This window comes from Salmo salar, unplaced genomic scaffold (assembly GCF_905237065.1).
Source record: "Salmo salar unplaced genomic scaffold, Ssal_v3.1, whole genome shotgun sequence".
In the NCBI taxonomy this organism is placed as follows: domain Eukaryota; kingdom Metazoa; phylum Chordata; class Actinopteri; order Salmoniformes; family Salmonidae; genus Salmo; species Salmo salar.
In genome coordinates this window covers 98,351-121,612 of record NW_025549718.1, presented here as the reverse complement: position 1 = coordinate 121,612, position 23,262 = coordinate 98,351, and the positions used below count along the sequence as shown (strand labels likewise).

At 43.1% G+C, this 23,262-nt stretch overlaps 1 protein-coding gene across 1 annotated transcript; it reads left to right on the top strand.

Moving 5' to 3' along the window:
- Positions 1–957: 957 nt before the first annotated feature.
- On the top strand, positions 958–18,943 carry LOC106587998 (transient receptor potential cation channel subfamily M member 1; the record flags this gene model as incomplete). Its single annotated transcript, XM_045713483.1, has 15 exons — positions 958–984; positions 1,050–1,220; positions 3,084–3,137; positions 3,240–3,293; positions 3,394–3,447; positions 3,552–3,605; positions 3,706–3,759; positions 3,864–3,998; positions 4,855–4,905; positions 5,387–5,527; positions 7,207–7,236; positions 7,888–8,183; positions 12,123–12,351; positions 17,965–18,096; positions 18,815–18,943. Coding segments are annotated over exons 1-15 (1,611 nt in total), but the record flags the coding sequence as incomplete, so codon positions are not given.
- Between the last annotated feature and the right edge of the window lie 4,319 nt (positions 18,944–23,262).

The window sequence follows — 23,262 nt, the reverse complement described above, 5'->3', positions numbered from 1 at the left end:
GAACAGCTGTGAAGCGTTTCAAGGTTAAACCAAAAAGCCTTGTTGGTGTTTGATTGTAGGCACCAATGCCTCTGCCCCTGACCAGCTGAGTCTAGCCCTGGCCTGGAACAGAGTGGACATCGCTAGGAGCCAGATCTTCGTCTACGGTCACCACTGGCCCATGAGTGGCAGCGTAAGTGCATACACAACTTGGGAAACACATGGATACACAATGAACATTACCATGCTGGTCTAACAGGGCCTGATTCAGAGTTGTAATGAACATTACCATGCTGGTCTAACAGGGCCTGATTCAGAGTTGTAATGAACATTACCATGCTGGTCTAACAGGGCCTGATTCAGAGTTGTAATGAACATTACCATGCTGGTCTAACAGGGCCTGATTCAGAGTTGTAATGAACATCACCATGCTGGTCTAACAGGGCCTGATTCAGAGTTGTAATGAACATCACCATGCTGGTCTAACAGGGCCTAATTCAGAGTTGTACTGAACATTACCATGCTGGTCTAACAGGGCCTGATTCAGAGTTGTAATGAACATTACCATGCTGGTCTAACAGGGCCTGATTCAGAGTTGTAATGAACATCACCATGCTGGTCTAACAGGGCCTGATTCAGAGTTGTAATGAACATTACCATGCTGGTCTAACAGGGCCTGATTCAGAGTTCGGATAAACGCGTGCAGCTTGACCTTTCACCTAAATCATTCATTGACATCAATGGGTGAGAGTAAAGGGTGCATAATACGGCTTAAATAGAGTTCAACTTGCAGACCTCAAGTCAGAAAAACTGCCCATATTCCAAAATAACTATTTTACCTGACCCAAATGGCATCAAATTTCCAAACATAGTGCACTACTTTTTGTCCAGAGCCCTACGGGACTTGGTCAAAACTAGTGCACAATACAGGGAATAGGGTGCCATTTAGGACACAACCTGAACCTCTATCCAACGGTGATGGTGAGACAACAACCACCATTGCAGGTACTGTAAAAGCTCCATGTAAACTGGGTCAACAAGGGCTTTCCTCCTCCTGTGTTACCTCCCAGGCGGCCAGCACCACGGCATCCCAGGTACAGCCTAAGAGCCCGGTCCCAGCCCGCGGTGGAGGTGCTGGGGCAGGGAAGGGGAAGTCCAGGGTCAAGAAGGGCAAAGGAGGTAAGGCCAAACCCGAACCTCCGGAAGAGACGGACCCCAGGAAGCTGGAGCTACGCAACTGGGTAAATAAATAACCAGTACTGATTATTGATAGGCATTAACACAGTACACTATATTCAACCCTCAAACACATCAATACACTATATTCAACTCTCAAACATATCAATACACTATATTCAATTCTCAAACACATCAATACACTATATTCAACTCTCAAACACATCAATACACTGTATTCAACCCTCAAACACATCAATACACTATATTCTACCCTCAGTCATATCAATACACTATATTCAACCCTCAAACATATCAATACACTGTATTCAACCCTCAAACATATCAATACACTGTATTCAATCCTCAAACACATCAATACACTGTATTCACCCTCAAACACATCAATACACTATATTCCATCCTCAAACATATCAATACACTATATTTCCAGCCTCAAACATATCAATACACTATATTCAACCCTCAAACATATCCATACGCTATATTCAACCCTCAAACACATCAATACACTATATTCAACCCTCAAACACATCAATACACTGTATTCAACTCTCAAACACATCAATACACTGTAGTCAACCCTCAAACATATCAATACACTTTATTCAACCCTCAAACATATCAATACACTGTATTCAACTCTCAATCATATCAATACACTATATTCAACTCTCAAACATATCAATACACTGTATTCAACTCTCAAACACATCAATACACTATATTCAACTCTCAATCATATCAATACACTATATTCAACCCTCAAACATATCAATACACTGTATTCATTCCTCAAACATATCAATACACTGTATTCAAACTCAAACACATCAATACACTATATTCCAGCCTCAAACATATCAATACACTATATTTCCAGCCTCAAACATATCAATACACTATATTCAAACCTCAAACACATCAATACACTATATTCAACCCTCAAACACATAAATACACTGTATTCAACTCTCAAACACATCAATACACTGTATTCAATCTCAAACACATCAATACACTGTATTCAACTCTCAAACATATCAATACACTGTATTCAACTCTCAAACATATCAATACACTGTATTCAACCCTCAAACATATCAATACACAATACATTTCTATCTGAAGCAGTTATGTAGAGGGTAATGCAAGTCAACTCTTTAATTTCATATTTTAATGAGGACTTATTCTTCCTGGACACTGATCCTAAAGGTGTTTTATATATATTTACACATTTTGAGGTTGGAATAATACTGGGAAATGTAGATTTCTTTTTTATGATAATATCCTTTTAGTGTACAGAGCTGTTTGAAAAGACCGCCTGAAAATTCAGCCTGTTTTGGTGTGATGGAGTTTTGGCCTGTCTGGTGACATCACCAGGTGGTAAACGAGTTCATAGACCAATAAGAAAGAGTGTTCCCAAACCTCTCTGCCAATAACAGCAAGTATTCCGTTTTCCCCTCCCCACTCAGACCACTCCCAGACAGTCCTCGCTAAATTCTTGATTGAGAAATTGCTCTTTGCTAAGAAGCTAATTTTGTTTATTTTTTTTATATTTTTTTAAAATCATTTTGATCAAGTTATTGTTACCCAGAAATGATTTGATATTGAGATAAAAACGGCTTCATTTGGACCTTTAACATTCTGTAACGCTGCCCCCTCCTGGACAGGCCCCACTTGTCTGTGGTGGTAATCCATAGCCTAACTGTCTCCTCTACTGTCTTCCTGGTTTCTCCAGTACTGTAGGTGAACTCTCTGGAGCAGGCCATGATGGACGCCCTGGTGCTTGACAGGGTTATGGTTAATGTGTCTCTCTCTACTGTAGGTGAACTCTCTGGAGCAGGCCATGATGGACGCCCTGGTGCTTGACAGGGTTATGGTTAATGTGTCTCTCTCTACTGTAGGTGAACTCTCTGGAGCAGGCCATGATGGACGCCCTGGTGCTTGACAGGGTTATGGTTAATGTGTCTCTCTACTGTAGGTGAACTCTCTGGAGCAGGCCATGATGGACGCCCTGGTGCTTGACAGGGTTATGGTTAATGTGTCTCTCTCTACTGTAGGTGAACTCTCTGGAGCAGGCCATGATGGACGCCCTGGTGCTTGACAGGGTTATGGTTAATGTGTCTCTCTACTGTAGGTGAACTCTCTGGAGCAGGCCATGATGGACGCCCTGGTGCTTGACAGGGTTATGGTTAATGTGTCTCTCTACTGTAGGTGAACTCTCTGGAGCAGGCCATGATGGACGCCCTGGTGCTTGACAGGGTTATGGTTAATGTGTCTCTCTCTACTGTAGGTGAACTCTCTGGAGCAGGCCATGATGGACGCCCTGGTGCTTGACAGGGTTATGGTTAATGTGTCTCTCTCTACTGTAGGTGAACTCTCTGGAGCAGGCCATGATGGACGCCCTGGTGCTTGACAGGGTTATGGTTAATGTGTCTCTCTACTGTAGGTGAACTCTCTGGAGCAGGCCATGATGGACGCCCTGGTGCTTGACAGGGTTATGGTTAATGTGTCTCTCTACTGTAGGTGAACTCTCTGGAGCAGGCCATGATGGACGCCCTGGTGCTTGACAGGGTTATGGTTAATGTGTCTCTCTCTACTGTAGGTGAACTCTCTGGAGCAGGCCATGATGGACGCCCTGGTGCTTGACAGGGTTATGGTTAATGTGTCTCTCTCTACTGTAGGTGAACTCTCTGGAGCAGGCCATGATGGACGCCCTGGTGCTGGACAGGGTGGACTTCGTCAAGCTGCTGATAGAGAACGGTGTCAACATCCACCACTTCCTCACCATCCCTCGTCTGGAGGAACTATACAACACGGTGAGATAGATAGATAGATAGATAGATAGATAGATAGATAGATAGATAGATAGATAGATAGATAGATAGATAGATAGATAGATAGATAGATAGATAGATAGATAGATAGATAGATAGATAGATAGATAGATAGATAGATAGATAGATAGATAGATAGATAGATAGATAGATAGATAGATAGATAGATAGATAGATAGATAGATAGATAGATAGATAGATAGATAGATAGATAGATAGATAGATAGATAGATAGATAGATAGATAGATAGATAGATAGATAGATAGATAGATAGATAGATAGATAGATAGATAGATAGATAGATAGATAGATAGATAGATAGATAGATAGATAGATAGATGCCATTTTGATATCTCCTAAATCAATAGCTCTTAACAGGGTTGGGGTCAATTCCATTTCTGTTAACTTCCGGACATGATTTAAATTGACTTGACCCCAACCTTGCTTCTAAATACATGTTAGTAGTATATAGAAAAATCCATGAAGTATATTGTTGAGAATTAGATGTTTGCGTGGCAAAACCAGATCAATACATCTGATGAGAAAAACCATTGCCACCGTGTTCTCTGTGTTGAATTTCAGTTATGATTACAGAATCAATATTTTGGGGGAATTCTTTCAAAGAATAGGTTCATAATGCCCTCTCTATAATCCAAAGAAAGAAAGAAAGAGAGAGAGAGAGAGTGAGAGAGAGAGAGAGAGAGAGAGAGAGAGACTGCTCCTTTAGCCTTCTATGTCATTTTATGTTATTAGTCAACATTATATGAACTTCAGCGATGCGGAGTGAATATTTGTTTGTTGTTGTTGTCATTATTTGTTTGTTGTTTGTTTTTACAGAGGCTGGGCCCAACAAATACACTGCACTTTGTAGTTAGAGACGTTAAAAAGGTACTGTTTATTTTATTATTCAACCTTTATTTGGAGAGGGAGTCAATGACAATGTTATGATTGGTTATATAAATGTGTTATGACTGGTTTTATAAAGGTGTTATGACTGGTTTTGTAAAGGTGTTATGACTGGTTTTATAAAGGTGCTATGACTGGTTTCATGAAGGTGTTATGACTGGTTTCATGAAGGTTTTATGACTGGTTTTATAAAGGTGTTATGACCGGTTTTATAAAGGTTTTATGACTGATTTTATAAAGGTGTTATGACTGGTTTAATAAATGTGTTATGTATACCTCCTATAGTAAAGTGTTACCTAATATTGACCCCCTATAGTAAAGTGTTACTTAATGTATACCCCTATAGTAAAGTGTTACCTAATATTGACCCCCTATAGTAAAGTGTTACCTAACGTAGTAAGAAAAATGTAATATAAGGTGAAAACAGTAACAGTATAATGATGATGGTTGGTTGGTGTTTCAGGGAAATCTTCCACCGGATTACCAGATCACCTTGATCGATATCGGATTGGTCCTGGAGTTCCTGATGGGCGGGGCTTATCGCTGTAACTATACCAGAAAGCAGTTCCGCACCCTCTACAACAACCTCTACGGGTTAAAAAGAGTGAGGAGAAATACTCCCTTTACAGATCTGAATATAATATACTGAACAAAAATATGCACGCAACATGTCAAGTGTTGCTCCTATTTTTCATGAGCTGAATTAAAAGATCCCAGAAATTTTCCATACGCACGTAAAGCTTATTTCTCTTAAATTTTGTGCGAACATTTGTTTACATCCCTGTTAGTGAGCATTTCTCCTTTGCCAAGATAATCCATCCACCTGAGAGGTGTGGCATATCAAAAAACTGATTTAACAGCATGATCATTACACAGGTGCACCTTGTGCTGGGGACAATGAAGGGCCACTCTAAAATGTGCACTTTTGTCACACAACACAATGCCACAGATGTCTCAAGTTTTGAGCGAGCGTGCAATTGGCATGCAGACTGCAGGAATGTCTTGCCAGAGAATTGAATGCTCATTTCTCTACCATAAGCCACCTCTAACGTCATTTTAGAGAATTTGGCAGTACGTCCAACCGGCCTCACAACTGCAGACCACGTGTTTCCACGCCTGAGCAGGCTTCTTCACCTGTGGGATGGTCTGAGACCAGCTGATGAAACTGTGGGTTTGCACAACCAAAGAATTTCTGCAAAAACTGTCAGAAACTGTCTCAGGGAAGCTCATCTCTGTCCTCGTCGTCCTCACCAGGGTCTTGACCTGACTGCAGTTCGGCGTCATAACCAACTTCAGTTGGCAAATGCTCACCTTCGATGGCCACTGGCACACTGGAGAAGTGTGCTTTTCACGGATGAATCCCAGTTTCCACTGTACTGGGCAGATGGCAGATAGCATGTATGGCGTTGTGTGGGCAAGCAGTTTTCTGATGTCAACGTTGTGAACAGAGTGACCCATGGTGGCGGTGGGGTTATGGTATGGGGCAGGCATAAGCTACGTACAACAAACACAATTGAATTTTATCGATGGCAATTTGAATGCACAGAGATACCGTGACGAGATCCTCAAGCCCATTGTCGTGTCATTCATCTGCCGCCATCACCTCATGTTTCAGCATCATAATGCACTGCCCCATTCACAAGGATCTGTGAAAATGTCCCAGTTCTTCCATGGCCTGCATACTCACCAGACATGTAAACCATTGAGTATGTTTGGGATGCTAGGGATCGATGTGTACGACAGCTTGTTCCAGTTCGAACAGCCATTAATGAGGAGTGGGACAACATTTCACAGGCCACAATCAACAGCCTGATCAACTCTATGCGAAGGAGATGTGTCTCGCTGCATGAGGCAAATGGCGGTCACACCAGATACTAACCAATGCATGTCTGTATTCCCAGTCATGTGAAATCCATAGATTAGGGCCTAATGATTTGAATCAAATCAAATCAAATCAAATGTATTTATAAAGCCGTTTTTGCATCAGCTGATGTCACAAAGTGCTGTACAGAAACTCAGCCTAAAACCCCAAACAGCAAGCAACGCAGATGTAGAAGCACATTATTTGAAATAAATAATGAATTTATTTCAATTGACTGATTTCCTTATATGAACTGTAACTCAGTAAAATCTTTGAAATTGTTGCGTGCTGCATTTATATTTTTGTTCAGTGTAATAATAACTTTAATAATATAATAATAATATATAATGTTAACGCTAACATGAATGCTACTGTTAATCATGCTAATTAATGCTGTCCACCTCCCTTGTTTTGTTTCACAGCCGAAAGCTTTAAAAATGTTAGGACTGGAGGTGAGTCTCATTTGTCTTTCACTTAGCAGCGCTGTTCTATTTAGCACCGCTGTTCTATTTAGCACCGCTGTTCTATTTAGCACCGCTGTTCTAATTAGCACCGCTGTTCTATTTAGCACCGCTGTTCTATTTAGCACCGCTGTTCTATTTAGCACCGCTGTTCTATTTAGCACCGCTGTTCTAATTAGCACCGCTGTTCTATTTAGAACCGCTGTTCTAATTAGCACCACTGTTCTATTTAGCACCGCTGTTCTATTTAGCACCGCTGTTCTATTTAGCACGCTGTTCTAATTAGCACCGCTGTTCTATTTAGCGCAATTTTATATTTACATATTGTAACGACCCTGGGTTCATAAGCGCGGAAATCGACTCTGCTGCACGAGCATGTTTTTGCGGCACAGTCGATAGCGCGTTGGACTTCGGGCTAGAAGGTCGAAGGTTCGAGGCCTGCTCCCTGCTGTTTCATTACAATATCATCCATACCAATACAATAACCACTTGAATTAATTTCTGTATACAGGGGATAATACACTTAGTCTTCCATTGGTATCAATGCATGTCTAAGTAAACATTTGACTTCAGTGAAGTGAAGTTAAGATTCGCCCTACACCCAATACTTCATATTTCTAATGTCCATCTGATTCATACCAGGACGACGAGCCACGAGGAAAGGGCAAGAGTAAAGGGAAGAAGAAGAAGAAGGAGGAAGAGATCGACATCGATGTGGACGACCCAGAGGTCTGCCGCTTCCAGTACCCGTTCCATGAGCTGATGGTGTGGGCCGTTCTCATGAAGCGCCAGAAGATGGCTCTGTTCCTGTGGAAGCGGGGGGAAGAGGCCATGGCCAAAGCTCTGGTGGCCTGTAAGCTGTACAAGGCCATGGCCCACGAGTCGTCTCAGAGTGAACTGGTGGACGACATTTTCCAGGACCTGGAAAACAATTCCAAGTTAGTGAGGGGCTAGCTAGCAGAAAGGTTTCAATCTAACAGTGTTGTGGTCAAGTTAGTGAGGGGCTAGCTAGCAGAAAGGTTTCAATCTAACAGTGTTGGGGTCAAGTTAGTGAGGGGCTAGCTAGCAAAAAGGTTTCAATCTAACAGTGTTGGGGTCAAGTTAGTGAGGGGTGTCGTGTCTTTGGGAGTACCATTAAACGGAAGATATGTTTATCAATTAGCTCCCTGTAATTATTATCACGCGATTAAACTGATTAATCGTTTAATTGTAATTAACTAGGAGATCGGGGCACCAAGGAGAATATTCAGATTACAAAGCTATAATTCTCCTAATATAACTTTCCTGTACTATAATATTATATTATATTATAGTATAGGCCGATTATCTTCTAGTTTCAATGGTGTATTTTACCTCTAGTCCAGTCTCATTCCAAACGTCGTAAATTGTTGTATCTGCACGAACCCAGTCTTTACTAAAATCATCCATACATCAATTGTCTTAAAATCATTTATTTACTACACTAAGTAATTAACAGAAAAACATACAAACAGCAACTATCGTCACAGAGGATTGGTAGAGGAATGTGCCCTTGTGGGCTAAACAGGCAGGTCGGCCTGTTGAACAATGGATCATAAAAGGTCAGCTGTGGCACACAGAGTTCATTAATATTAACAATTGACAATTGAAGGCTCACTCATTCGGGAACAATTGCAATCAATATATATTTACGCTCAGTGTGTCGTTCTGATTCTTGTTGGAGAGTAGTTCTGATGGAGAGTCTCTCTCTCGGTTAGAATGGATCTTTCAAAGCGACATTCATTAATGTCGTCATCGAATGGTTGTTTCGTTGGTCTTCGCGTTCAATGATATAATTTACTTAGCTGCAGACTAATAATTAATATCAAAGACTTGTTCTTATTCTGTCAGTATGAATAGTCTAAAAGTTAACCACGTGGTATGGTTCACTTTCAGTAGAGGAATTGGAAGGTAAAACCTATTAGCCAACGGAGTGTAGGCCTGGTCTCAAGAAATGTGAATCAGGGGGTGTTTTATAGTGCCCATAGAACAGCTTGTCAAATGACGCCTGGTCCTGTATGGGTCCCTGGGGGTGTGCCTATGACTGAGTTAGATTTGGTTACAGAAATACAATTCTATCACATTACATCAGTACATAGCATCTCAATGTCTTACAAAAGCTTTATCCTTATTAATACATTCTATACAACCATTATGATGCTATTATATAAACAGTTTTATGGTAATATGGCTATATTGTCTCTTCTGAGTATCACACAATTGTACCAAGCGGATCAGTTCGTAGCTGGATTCTTCACCAATCTTCCATACCTTCTCCAGAACACAAAATGTCGCTTGGCTCTCCAATTCTATGAGTTGGAAGAATTTCCTGTGTCTCTCTATGGGCCATGTGGCCAGAGACTCTCCTGGAATTTTAGAGTTTTTACGACCCTTTACACACAGGGTGGATTGGGTGCAAAAGGGAGGGGTCAACTGTCCTCCCTGTACCAAAAAAGGCCAAAGTCATGACAGGGGCTAGCTAGCAGAAAGGTTTCAATCTAACAGTGTTGGGGTCAAGTTAGTGAGGGGCTAGCTAGCAGAAAGGTTTCAATCTAACAGTGTTGGGGTCAAGTTAGTGAGGGGCTAGCTAGCAGAAAGGATTCAATATAACAGTGTTGGGGTCAAGTTAGTGAGGGGCTAGCTAGCAGAAAGGTTTCAATCTAACAGTGTTGGGGTCGAGATAGTGAGGAAATTCAGGAAGTAAACTCAAATTCCAAATAGGAAAATTAGCATTGTAAATGTTATTGACCCCAAACTTGGAATAGTCCTTTAGGGTGCTGGCTTTTCTGTTCACAATTCAACCCTCGGAAACTAAGCCCTGGTACATCCCATTACTGTATCATTGCCCTGGTCCAACCCATTACTGTATCATTGTTCTGGTCCATCCCATTACCGTATCATTGTTCTGGTCCATCCCATTACCGTATCACTGTTCTGGTCCAACCCATTACTGTATCATTGTTCTGGTCCATCCCATTACCGTATCATTGTTCTGGTCCAACCCATTACTGTATCACTGTTCTGGTCCAACCCATTACCGTATCATTGTTCTGGTCCAACCCATTACTGTATCATTGTTCTGGTCCATCCCATTACCGTATCACTGTTCTGGTCCAACCCATTACTGTATCATTGTTCTGGTCCATCCCATTACTGTATCATTGTTCTGGTCCATCCCATTACCGTATCACTGTTCTGGTCCAACCCATTACTGTATCATTGTTCTGGTCCATCCCATTACTGTATCATTGTTCTGGTCCAACCCATTACTGTATCATTGTTCTGGTCCATCCCATTACCGTATCACTGTTCTGGTCCAACCCATTACTGTATCATTGTTCTGGTCCATCCCATTACTGTATCATTGTTCTGGTCCAACCCATTACTGTATCATTGTTCTGGTCCATCCCATTACCGTATCACTGTTCTGGTCCATCCCATTACTGTATCATTGCCCTGGTACATCCCATTACTGTATCACTGTTCTGGTCGAACCCATTACTGTATCATTGTTCTGGTCCAACCCATTACTGTACCACTGTTCTGGTCCAACCCATTACTGTATCATTGTTCTGGTCCAACCCATTACTGTATCATTGTTCTGATCCATCCCATTACTGTATCACTGTTCTGGTCCATCCCATTACCGTATCATTGTTCTGGTCCATCCCATTACTGTATCATTGTTCTGGTCCATCCCATTACCGTATCATTGTTCTGGTCCAACCCATTACTGTATCATTGTTCTGGTCCATCCCATTACCGTATCACTGTTCTGGTCCAACCCATTACTGTATCATTGTTCTGGTCCATCCCATTACCGTATCACTGTTCTGGTCCAACCCATTACTGTATCACTGTTCTGGTCCATCCCATTACCGTATCACTGTTCTGGTCCAACCCATTACTGTATCACTGTTCTGGTCCATCCCATTACTGTACCATTGTTCTGGTCCAACCCATTACCGTATCACTGTTCTGGTCCAACCCATTACCGTATCATTGTTCTGGTCCATCCCATTACCGTATCATTGTTCTGGTCCAACCCATTACTGTATCATTGTTCTGGTACATCCCATTACTGTATCACTGTTTTGGTACATCCCATTACTGTATCATTGTTCTGGTCCAACCCATTACCGTATCACTGTTCTGGTCCAACCCATTACTGTATCATTGTTCTGGTACATCCCATTACCGTATCATTGTTCTGGTCCATCCCATTACTGTATCATTGTTCTGATCCATCCCATTACTGTATCACTGTTCTGGTCCATCCCATTACCGTATCATTGTTCTGGTCCATCCCATTACTGTATCATTGTTCTGGTCCATCCCATTACCGTATCATTGTTCTGGTCCAACCCATTACTGTATCATTGTTCTGGTCCATCCCATTACCGTATCACTGTTCTGGTCCATCCCATTACCGTATCATTGTTCTGGTCCAACCCATTACTGTATCATTGTTCTGGTACATCCCATTACTGTATCACTGTTCTGGTACATCCCATTACTGTATCATTGTTCTGGTCCAACCCATTACCGTATCACTGTTCTGGTCCAACCCATTACTGTATCATTGTTCTGGTACATCCCATTACCGTATCATTGTTCTGGTCCATCCCATTACTGTATCACTGTTCTGATCCATCCCATTACCGTATCATTGTTCTGGATGTCTGCTGCTTCTTGGTTGTTGATTTCTGTCTTGTTGCTTTTCTCACTCTGTTTTTCTGTACATTGTATTCAGGATTTTGATTAAATGCCCTTAAAATGAACAGTGATTTGATTTGATACCTAGATGAAAACCCACAACTGACCATCTAAGCACAACATCTTCCTTTTTCCCTCCTCAGAGAGTTTGGCCAGCTGGCCTACGAGCTCCTAGACCAGTCCTATAAGCACGATGAGCAGGTGGCCATGAAACTACTGACCTATCAGCTGAAGAACTGGAGTAACTCCACCTGTCTGAAGCTGGCTGTAGCCGCCAAGCACAGAGACTTTATCGCCCACACCTGCAGTCAGATGCTACTTACTGATATGTGGATGGGATGTCTGAGAATGGGCAAGAGGAACGGGTTCAAGGTGGGTTCAAGTCCCGTTTACCTGTGACTGTATTCATGATACATCACTGCCTCCCGTGTCTTATTGCTTTTATAAAAATCTGTTACCAACATACTAAAATAACAATGAATTACATATCCCCCCCCCAAAAAAAATATTTAGACAAGTCAATTCATAAAATGTCATTATTCCACCAGAAGATATAGTCCAGACAAAAATCTGGATGTTATTTATTTTGGTCATGTTGCTACAGACAGGACCCAGTCGTTAATTATTTTCTCATAGTTGCTATGCAAAAGGACTGATAATCCGTTCTAAACAAAATGGTTGCTATGCGGCTGGATAATGTTCTTGTCACTTGCTAGCTAGCTAGCCAACTTCAGCTAACTCAGTCATATCAAACATTGAACCTGGAATCAAATCAAATGGTATTTATCACAGGCACAGAATACAACTGGTGTAGACTTTACATTGAAATGCTTGCTTATGAACCTTTCCCAAAGATGCAGAATTTAAACAGTTATAATAATAAAAATATGTGTGTGTAATGTTTGGGCTAACACATTGGTAACATTTTACATTAAGCTAACACATTGGTAACATTTTACATTAAGCTAACACATTGGTAACATTTTACATTAAGCTAACACTTTGGTAACATTTTACATTAAGCTAACACATTGGTAACATTTTACATTAGGCTAACACACTGGTAACATTTTACATTAGGCTAACACACTGGTAACATTTTACATTAGGCTAACACACTGGTAACATTTTACATTAGACTAACACATTGGTAACACTTTACATTAGGCTAACACATTGGTAACAGTTTACATTAGGCTAACACATTGGTAACACTTTACATTAGGCTAACACATTGGTAACACTTTACATTAAGCTAACACATTGGTAACACTTTACATTAGGCTAGCACACTGGTAACACTTTACATTAGGCTAACACACTGGTAACACTATAAAGTCAAATAATGAACACGTTGACACTCAACATTAAGGTATATTTAATGTAAAGTATATTAGTCAACCTGGTAACACTACATTACAGTGTACTTTATATAAAGTATATTAGTCAACATGGTAACACTACATTACAGTGTACTTTAGTATATTAGTCAACATGGTAACACTACATTACAGTGTACTTTAGTATATTAGTCAACATGGTAACACTACATTACAGTGTACTTTAGTATATTAGTCAGCATGGTAACACAACATTACAGTGTACTTTAGTATATTAGTCCACATGGTATCACTGCATTACAGTGTACTTTATATAAAGTATATTAGTCAACATGGTAACACTACATTACAGTGTACTTTATATAAAGTATATTAATCAACATGGTAACACTACATTACAGTGTACTTTAGTATATTAGTCAACATGGTAACACCACATTACAGTGTACTTTAGTATATTAGTCAACATGGTAACACTACATTACAGTGTACTTTAGTATATTAGTCAACATGGTAACACTACATTACAGTGTACTTTAGTATATCAGTCAACATGGTAACACCACATTACAGTGTACTTTATATAAAGTATATTAGTCAACATGGTAACACTTGTCACGGTTGTCGTCGGTTAAGGAGGACCAAAATGCCGCAGGTATGTGTAAACTCATCTTCTTTATTATTTGGAAAGAAGGAAAACCCAAAATAAACACGTATACAAAAGAAACACACCGACAATAAACAGTCCTGTAAGGCTTGATGCTATACACGGAACAATCTCCCACAATTAAACAGACAAACACACCCAACTAATATAGGACTTCCAATCAAAGGCAACACCACACAGCTGCCTTCAATTGGAAGTCCACCCCAATTAACCAAACATAGACATACAACTAACTAGATCAACATAGAAATACGTAAACAAGGAACAGTGCCCAAAAACCCCGGAATACTTAAATCAAATGCCCTTTTTAGAAAAACACCACCCCTAACCACATAAAACAAATACCTTCTGCCACGTCCTGACCAAACTACAATACCAATTAACCCTTATACTGGCCAGGACGTGACAGTACCCCCCCCCCCTTAAAGGTGCTAACCCCGGAAGCACCTTAAAAAAAAATAACAACAACCCCAAACAACAAAACAAAAATTCCCCCCTACTAAAGGGAGGGAAGGGAGGGTGGCTGCCGTCAACGACAGCACTGTGCTACACCCCCCCTCCCCAACCCACCTATATCTGGAGGTGGCTCCGGTTCTGGCCGTTCCAGGCAGTCGGGCCACTCTGGCAGCTCAGGGCAGTCTGGCCGCTCGGGGCAGTCTGGCCGCAGTCTGGCCGCTCGGGGCAGTCTGGCCGCAGTCTGGCCGCTCGGGGCAGTCTGGCCGCAGTCTGGCCGCTCGGGGCAGTCTGGCCGCAGTCTGGCCGCTCGGGGCAGTCTGGCCACTCTGGCATCTCCGGGCAGTCTGGCCACTCTGGCATCTCCGGGCAGTCTGGCCACTCTGGCATCTCCGGGCAGTCTGGCCACTCTGGCAGCTCCTGACTAGTGGGCGGCTCTGGCGACTCCTCACTGACGGGCAGTTCGGGCGACTCCTCACTGACGGGCAGTTCGGGCGACTCCTCACTGACGGGCAGTTCGGGCGACTCCTGACTGACGGGCAGTTCGGGCGACTCTTGACTGACGGGCAGTTCGGGCGACTCTTGACTGACGGGCAGTTCGGGCGACTCTTGACTGACGGGCAGTTCGGGCGACTCTTGACTGACGGGCAGTTCGGGCGACTCTTGACTGACGGGCAGTTCGGGCGACTCTTGACTGACGGGCAGTTCGGGCGACTCTTGACTGACGGGCAGTTCGGGCGACTCTTGACTGACGGGCAGTTCGGGCGACTCTTGACTGACGGGCATTTCGGGCGACTCTTGACTGACGGGCAGTTCGGGCGACTCTTGACTGACGGGCAGTTCGGGCGACTCTTGACTGACGGGCAGTTCGGGCGACTCTTGACTGACGGGCAGTTCGGGCGACTCTTGACTGACGGGCAGTTCGGGCGACTCTTGACTGACGGGCAGTTCGGGCGACTCTTGACTGACGGGCAGTTCGGGCGACTCTTGACTGACGGGCAGCTCTAGCGACGTCGGACTGGGATGACGCACTTGAAGCCTGGTGCGTGGTGCTGGTACTGGACGTACCAGATTGGGAACACGCACCTCCAGGCTAGTGCGGGGAGCGGGAACAGGACGAGTCGGACTGGGCTGACGCACTTCCGGGTCCGCACAAGAAACAGGAGCTGGAAACCCAGGGCTATGGAGGCGCACAGGCGGTCTTGATCTTACCTCCTGCACAACCCGTCCTGGCTGGATGGAACTAGTAGCCCTGCACGAGCGGGGTGCTTTTACAGGGCGGACTGGGCTGTGCAGGGGCCTGATGGTAGCCGTGCGTAGAGCGGGAGTTGGGTAGCCTGGTCCTCGGAGGCGTACCGGCGACCAGATGCGCTGCGCAGGCATCCTCCTACCAGGCTGGATGCCCGCTCTAGCATGGCACCTGCGAGGGGCTGGAATAACGCGCACCGGACTGTGCGTGCATATGGGTGAGATAGTGCGCTCCTCAGCGAAACATGGCGCTCTCCACCTCATACGCTCCTCCATATAACCACGGGTAGCTGGCTTCCGGCTCTTCCTAGGCCTAGCCAAACTACCCGTGTGCCCCCCCCAAAAAAATTATTGGGGGTGCCTCTCGTGCTTCTCCCTCAGCGCGTCCAAGGCCTCGTACCTCCGCCTCTCTGCCTTGGCTGCCTCAATTTCCTCCCGTGGGCGACGGTACTCCCCAGCCTGGTGCCAAGGTCCAGCCCCGTCCAGAACTTCCTCCCAGGTCCATCTCTCCCGCTAGTCCAACTCGAAATCCCCTTTCTTCTGCTGCTTGGTCCTTAGTTGTTGGGAGATTCTGTCAGGGTTGTCGTCGGTTAAGGAGGACCAAAATGCCGCAGGTATGTGTAAACTCATCTTCTTTATTATATGGAAAGAAGGAAAACCCAAAATAAACACGTATACAAAAGAAACACACCGACAATAAACAGTCCTGTAAGGCTTGATGCTATACATGGAACAATCTCCCACAATTAAATAGACAAACACACCCAACTAATATAGGACTTCCAATCAAAGGAAACACCACACAGCTGCCTTCAGTTGGAAGTCCACCCCAATTAACCAAACATAGACATACAACTAACTACATCAACATAGAAATACGTAAACAAGGAACAGTGCCCAAAAACCCCGGAATACTTAAATCAAATGCCCTTTTTAGAAAAACACCACCCCTAACCACATAAAACAAATACCTTCTGCCACGTCCTGACCAAACTACAATACCAATTAACCCTTATACTGGCCAGGACGTGACAACACTACATTACAGTGTACTTTAGTATATTAGTCAACATGGTAACACTACATTACAGTGTACTTTATATAAAGTATATTAGTCAGCATGGTAACACTACATTACAGTGTACTTTAGTATATTAGTCAACATGGTAACACCACATTACAGTGTACTTTATATAAAGTATATTAGTCAACATGGTAACACTACATTACAGTGTACTTTAGTATATTAGTCAACATGGTAACACTACATTCCAGTGTACTTTATATAAAGTATATTAGTCAACATGGTAACACTACATTACAGTGTACTTTATATAAAGTATATTAGTCAACATGGTAACACTACATTACAGTGTACTTTATATAAAGTATATTAGTCAACATGGTAATACCACATTACAGTGTACTGTATATAAAGTATATTAGTCAACATGGTTACACTTTGCATAAGGTATTCTTTATATCACTTTACATTAAGGTAACACTTAAAGGTGTACTATGCAGAAATCACTCCGCCATTTCCTGGTTGATAAAATTCTAATAGTTAGCCTAATTTCAGTTTATGTGACAAAACAAGCACTCAAGAGTATTGAAAACCAGTGTACCTTCTAAACAGCTGTGAAATATATTTTCCATAAGCAAAAATATTTTATTCTCAGCTGTTTTGAAGCTGGTGTACAAAACCGAAAGCAAAAGACGCAAAAATGAATCTTAAGAACGGGAAGTATCGAATATAGTACACATAGAACAGATCTACCGCTTCTTAGACTTGCTTTCAAGGAGAATGACAGATCTATAATCACATTTCTATGTCAATTTGGTCAAGTCTCCAAAAAGTGACATATTGCAGCTTTAACATTAAGGTATACTCAATGTAAAGCATTTGAGTATACTTGGTAAGACTTTACATTAAGGTATGCTCAATGTAAAGTATTTTAGTATACATGGTAAGACTTTACATTAAGGTATACTCAATGTAAAGTATTTTAGTATACATGGTAAGACTTTACATTAAGGTATACTCAATGTAAAGCATTTGAGTATACTTGGTAAGACTTTACATTAAGGTATACTTTAAATGGGGTTTGCTAATTATTTATAAGGAGGTTAAAGCCCGTTAATAATTGGTTTATAGATGGTTTATTAATATGTAATACAATAATAACTGGTTGTGAATGTGTGGTTTTGTGTCATTTTGGTGCTTGAGACATATAGCAATTCAAGTGAAATCCTTCTTCTCATCTCTGTGACCCACAGGTGATATTTGGCATAATTTTCCCACCTTCGATTCTCCTCATGGATTTTCGACTCGGGGAAGAAGTGACATATCAAGCCCCAGCAGAGAACGAAGAAGCGAAGGACAAAGACGATGACAATAAATCCAGCAAGGTGAACACTGACAGTCAAGCATCTGACTGGTTGATTGATTGATTGATTGATTGATTGATTGATTGATTGATTGATTGATTGATTGATTGATTGATTTGGTCGGTCGTTCATCAGTGGATGGGTTGCTTGCTTGATTGGTTTATCTGTTTTTTTAATAATACTTAATATTACTTTACATTTAATACTACATTCAAATGTACTGTAAGTCCTGTATGTAAATTCATGACGGTTGTTTCTATCGACCATGCTTTCAGGAAGTGAATGCTGATGCAGTGTCCAGAAAGGCGGATGAGGAAGAAAGCACTGTAAAAAAGAGAAGAGTTCCAATCGGAGAGAAGATCTATGAATTTTACAACACTCCTTTCACCAAATTCTGGTTCAACACTGCAAGTAGACTTTTAATACAACTAAAAAAAGAAATGTTATTTAGGAAGCATTTCTCAACACCACACACTTTGAAATATACTTTTGTGAAACCTTGATTTTGTTGTTTTGAAATGACTATCAGCACAGAGGTGACAAATAGACCTTATCCACAGATAATATAATACTATTTAATATAATGATAATATGATATCAACAAAAGGTGATATAAAGATGTGTGATTATTGATCGAAGGCACTTTGTGTTGTGGCCTAAAACGCCACTGCTGCCCCCACCTCTGGTCTTGTGTACATGTTCTCCTAAAAGCTCCGAGCTCTTTTCATTGTCTCCTCAGATCTCCTACCTGGCCTACCTGTGTTTGTACAACTACATCATCCTGGTCAAGATGGAACGTTGGCCGTCCCTGCAGGAGTGGATCGTCATCTCTTACATCATCACTCTGGGAATGGAGAAAGTCAGACAGGTAACGTCTCACGTCGTCACAGTCAGACAGGTAACGTCTCACGTCGTCACAGTCAGACAGGTAACGTCTCAGACAGGTAATGTCTCACATCATCACAGTCAGACAGGTAACGTCAAACGTCGTCACAGTCAGACAGGTAACGTCTCACATCGTCACAGTCAGACAGGTAACGTCTCACATCGTCACAGTCAGACAGGTAACGTCTCACATCGTCACAGTCAGAGGGTTAACGTCTCAAACAGGTTACGTCTCACATCATCACAGTCAGAGGGGTAACGTCTCACATCATCACAGTCAGACAGGTAACATCTCACATCGTCACAGTCAGAGGGGTAACGTCTCACGTCGTCACAGTCAGACAGGTAACGTCTCACGTCGTCACAGTCAGACAGGTAACTTCTCACATCGTCACAATCAGACAGGTAACTTCTCACATCATCACAGTCAGACAGGTAACTTCTCACATCATCACAGTCAGACAGGTAACTTCTCACATCGTCACAGTCAGACAGGTAACATCTCACATCGTCACAGTCAGAGGGGTAACTTCTCACATCGTCACAGTTATACAGGTGATGACTCACATCATCACAGTCAGACAGGTAACTTCTCACATCGTCACAGTCAGAGGCATAACTACTCACATCGTCACAGTCAGACAAGTAACATCTCACATCGTCACAGTCAGGCAGGTAACGTCTCACATCGTCACAGTCAGAGGGGTAACATCTCACATCGTCACAGTCAGACAGGTAACTTCTCACATCGTCACAGTCAGACAGGTAACTTCTCACATCATCACAGTCAGACAGGTAATGTCTCAGACAGGTAACGTCTCACATCATCACAGTCAGAGGGGTAACATCTCACATCGTCACAGTCAGAGGGGTAACGTCTCACATCATCACAGTCAGACAGGTAACGTCTCACATCGTCACAGTCAGACAGGTAACGTCTCACATCGTCACAGTCAGAGGGGTAACTTCTCACATCGTCACAGTTATACAGGTGATGACTCACATCATCACAGTCAGACAGGTAACTTCTCACATCGTCACAGTCAGAGGCATAACTTCTCACATCGTCACAGTCAGACAAGTAACATCTCACATCGTCACAGTCAGGCAGGTAACGTCTCACATCGTCACAGTCAGAGGGGTAACATCTCACATCGTCACAGTCAGACAGGTAACTTCTCACATCGTCACAGTCAGACAGGTAACTTCTCACATCATCACAGTCAGACAGGTAATGTCTCAGACAGGTAACGTCTCACATCATCACAGTCAGAGGGGTAACATCTCACATCGTCACAGTCAGAGGGGTAATGTCTCACATCATCACAGTCAGACAGGTAACGTCTCACATCGTCACAGTCAGACAGGTAACGTCTCACATCGTCACAGTCAGGCAGGTAACGTCTCACATCGTCACAGTCAGAGGGGTAACATCTCACATCGTCACAGTCAGACAGGTAACTTCTCACATCGTCACAGTCAGACAGGTAACTTCTCACATCATCACAGTCAGACAGGTAACTTCTCACATCGTCACAGTCAGACAGGTAACATCTCACATCGTCACAGTCAGAGGGGTAACTTCTCACATCGTGACAGTTATACAGGTGATGACTCACATCATCACAGTCAGACAGGTAACTTCTCACATCGTCACAGTCAGAGGGGTAACTTCTCACATCGTCAAAGTCAGACAGGTAACATCTAACATCGTCACAGTCAGGCAGGTAACGTCTCACATCGTCACAGTCAGAAGGGTAACATCTCACATTGTCACAGTCAGACAGGTAACTTCTCACATCATCACAGTCAGACAGGTAACATCTCACATCGTCACAGTCAGAGGGGTAACATCTCACATCGTCACAGTCAGACAGGTAAATTCTCACATCGTCACAGTCAGACAGGTAATGTCTCACATCGTCACAGTCAGAGGGGTAACGTCTCACATCGTCGCAGTCAGACAAGTAACGTCTCACATCGTCACAGTCAGACAGGTAACATCTAACATCGTCACAGTCAGGCAGGTAACGTCTCACATCGTCACAGTCAGAAGGGTAACATCTCACATTGTCACAGTCAGACAGGTAACTTCTCACATCGTCACAGTCAGACAGGTAACATCTCACATCGTCACAGTCAGAGGGGTAACATCTCACATCGTCACAGTCAGACAGGTAAATTCTCACATCGTCACAGTCAGACAGGTAATGTCTCACATCGTCACAGTCAGAGGGGTAACGTCTCACATCGTCACAGTCAGACAAGTAACGTCTCACATCGTCACAGTCAGACAGGTAACATCTCACATCGTCACAGTCAGACAGGTAACGTCTCACATCATCACAGTCAGGCAGGTAACATCTCACATCATCACAGTCAGACAGGTAACGTCTCACATGATCACAGTCAGAGGAGTAACATCTCACATCGTCACAGTCAGACAGGTAACATCTCACATCGTCACAGTCAGACAGGTAACATCTCACATCGTCACAGTCAGAGGGGTAACATCTCACATCGTCACAGTCAGACAGGTAAATTCTCACATCGTCACAGTCAGACAGGTAATGTCTCACATCGTCACAGTCAGAGGGGCAACGTCTCACATCGTCACAGTCAGACAAGTAACGTCTCACATCGTCACAGTCAGACAGGTAACATCTCACATCGTCACAGTCAGACAGGTAACGTCTCACATCATCACAGTCAGGCAGGTAACATCTCACATCATCACAGTCAGACAGGTAACGTCTCACATCATCACAGTCAGACAAGTAACATCTCACATCGTCACAGTCAGACAGGTAAATTCTCACATCGTCACAGTCAGACAGGTAACGTCTCACATCGTCACAGTCAGAGGGGTAACGTCTCACATCGTCACAGTCAGAGGGGTAACGTCTCACATCATCACAGTCAGACAGGTAACATCTCACATCGTCACAGTCAGACAGGTAACATCTCAAATCGTCACAGTCAGAGGGGTAACATCTCACGTCATCACAGTCAGACAGGTAACGTCTCACATCATCACAGTCAGGCAGGTAACTTCACACATCGTCACAGTCAGACAGGTAACTTCACACATCGTCACAGTCAGACAGGTAACTTCAAACATCGTCACAGTCAGACAGGTAACGTCTCACATCGTCACAGTCAGACAGGTAACATCTCACATCATCACAGTCAGAGGGGTAACGTCTCACATCGTCACAGTCAGACAGGTAACGTCTCACATCATCACAGTCAGACAGGTAACGTCTCACATCGTCACAGTCAGACAGGTAACGTCTCACATCATCACAGTCAGACAGGTAACATCTCACATCATCACAGTCAGACAGGTAACTTCTCACATCGTCACAGTCAGACAGGTAACTTCTCACATCGTCACAGTCAGACATGTAACGTCTCACATCGTCACAGTCAGACAGGTAACGTCTCACATTGTCACAGTCAGACAGGTAACGTCGCACATCATCACAGTCAGACAGGTAACGTCTCACATCGTCACAGTCAGACAGGTAACGTCTCACATCATCACAGTCAGACAGGTAACATCTCACATCATCACAGTCAGACAGGTAACTTCTCACATCATCACAGTCAGACAGGTAACTTTTCACATCGTCACAGTCAGACAGGTAACATCTCACATCGTCACAGTCAGAGGGGTAACTTCTCACATCGTCACAGTTATACAGGTGATGACTCACATCCTCACAGTCAGACAGGTAACTTCTCACATCGTCACAGTCAGAGGGGTAACTTCTCACATCGTCACAGTCAGACAGGTAACATCTAACATCATCACAGTCAGACAGGTAACTTCTCACATCGTCACAGTCAGAGGGGTAACTTCTCACATCGTCACAGTCAGACAGGTAACATCTAACATCGTCACAGTCAGGCAGGTAAATTCTCACATCGTCACAGTCAGACAGGTAATGTCTCACATCGTCACAGTCAGAGGGGTAACGTCTCACATCGTCACAGTCAGACAAGTAACGTCTCACATCGTCACAGTCAGACAGGTAACATCTCACATCGTCACAGTCAGACAGGTAACGTCTCACATCATCACAGTCAGGCAGGTAACATCTCACATCATCACAGTCAGACAGGTAACGTCTCACATGATCACAGTCAGAGGAGTAACATCTCACATCGTCACAGTCAGACAGGTAACATCTCACATCGTCACAGTCAGACAGGTAACATCTCACATCGTCACAGTCAGAGGGGTAACATCTCACATCGTCACAGTCAGACAGGTATATTCTCACATCGTCACAGTCA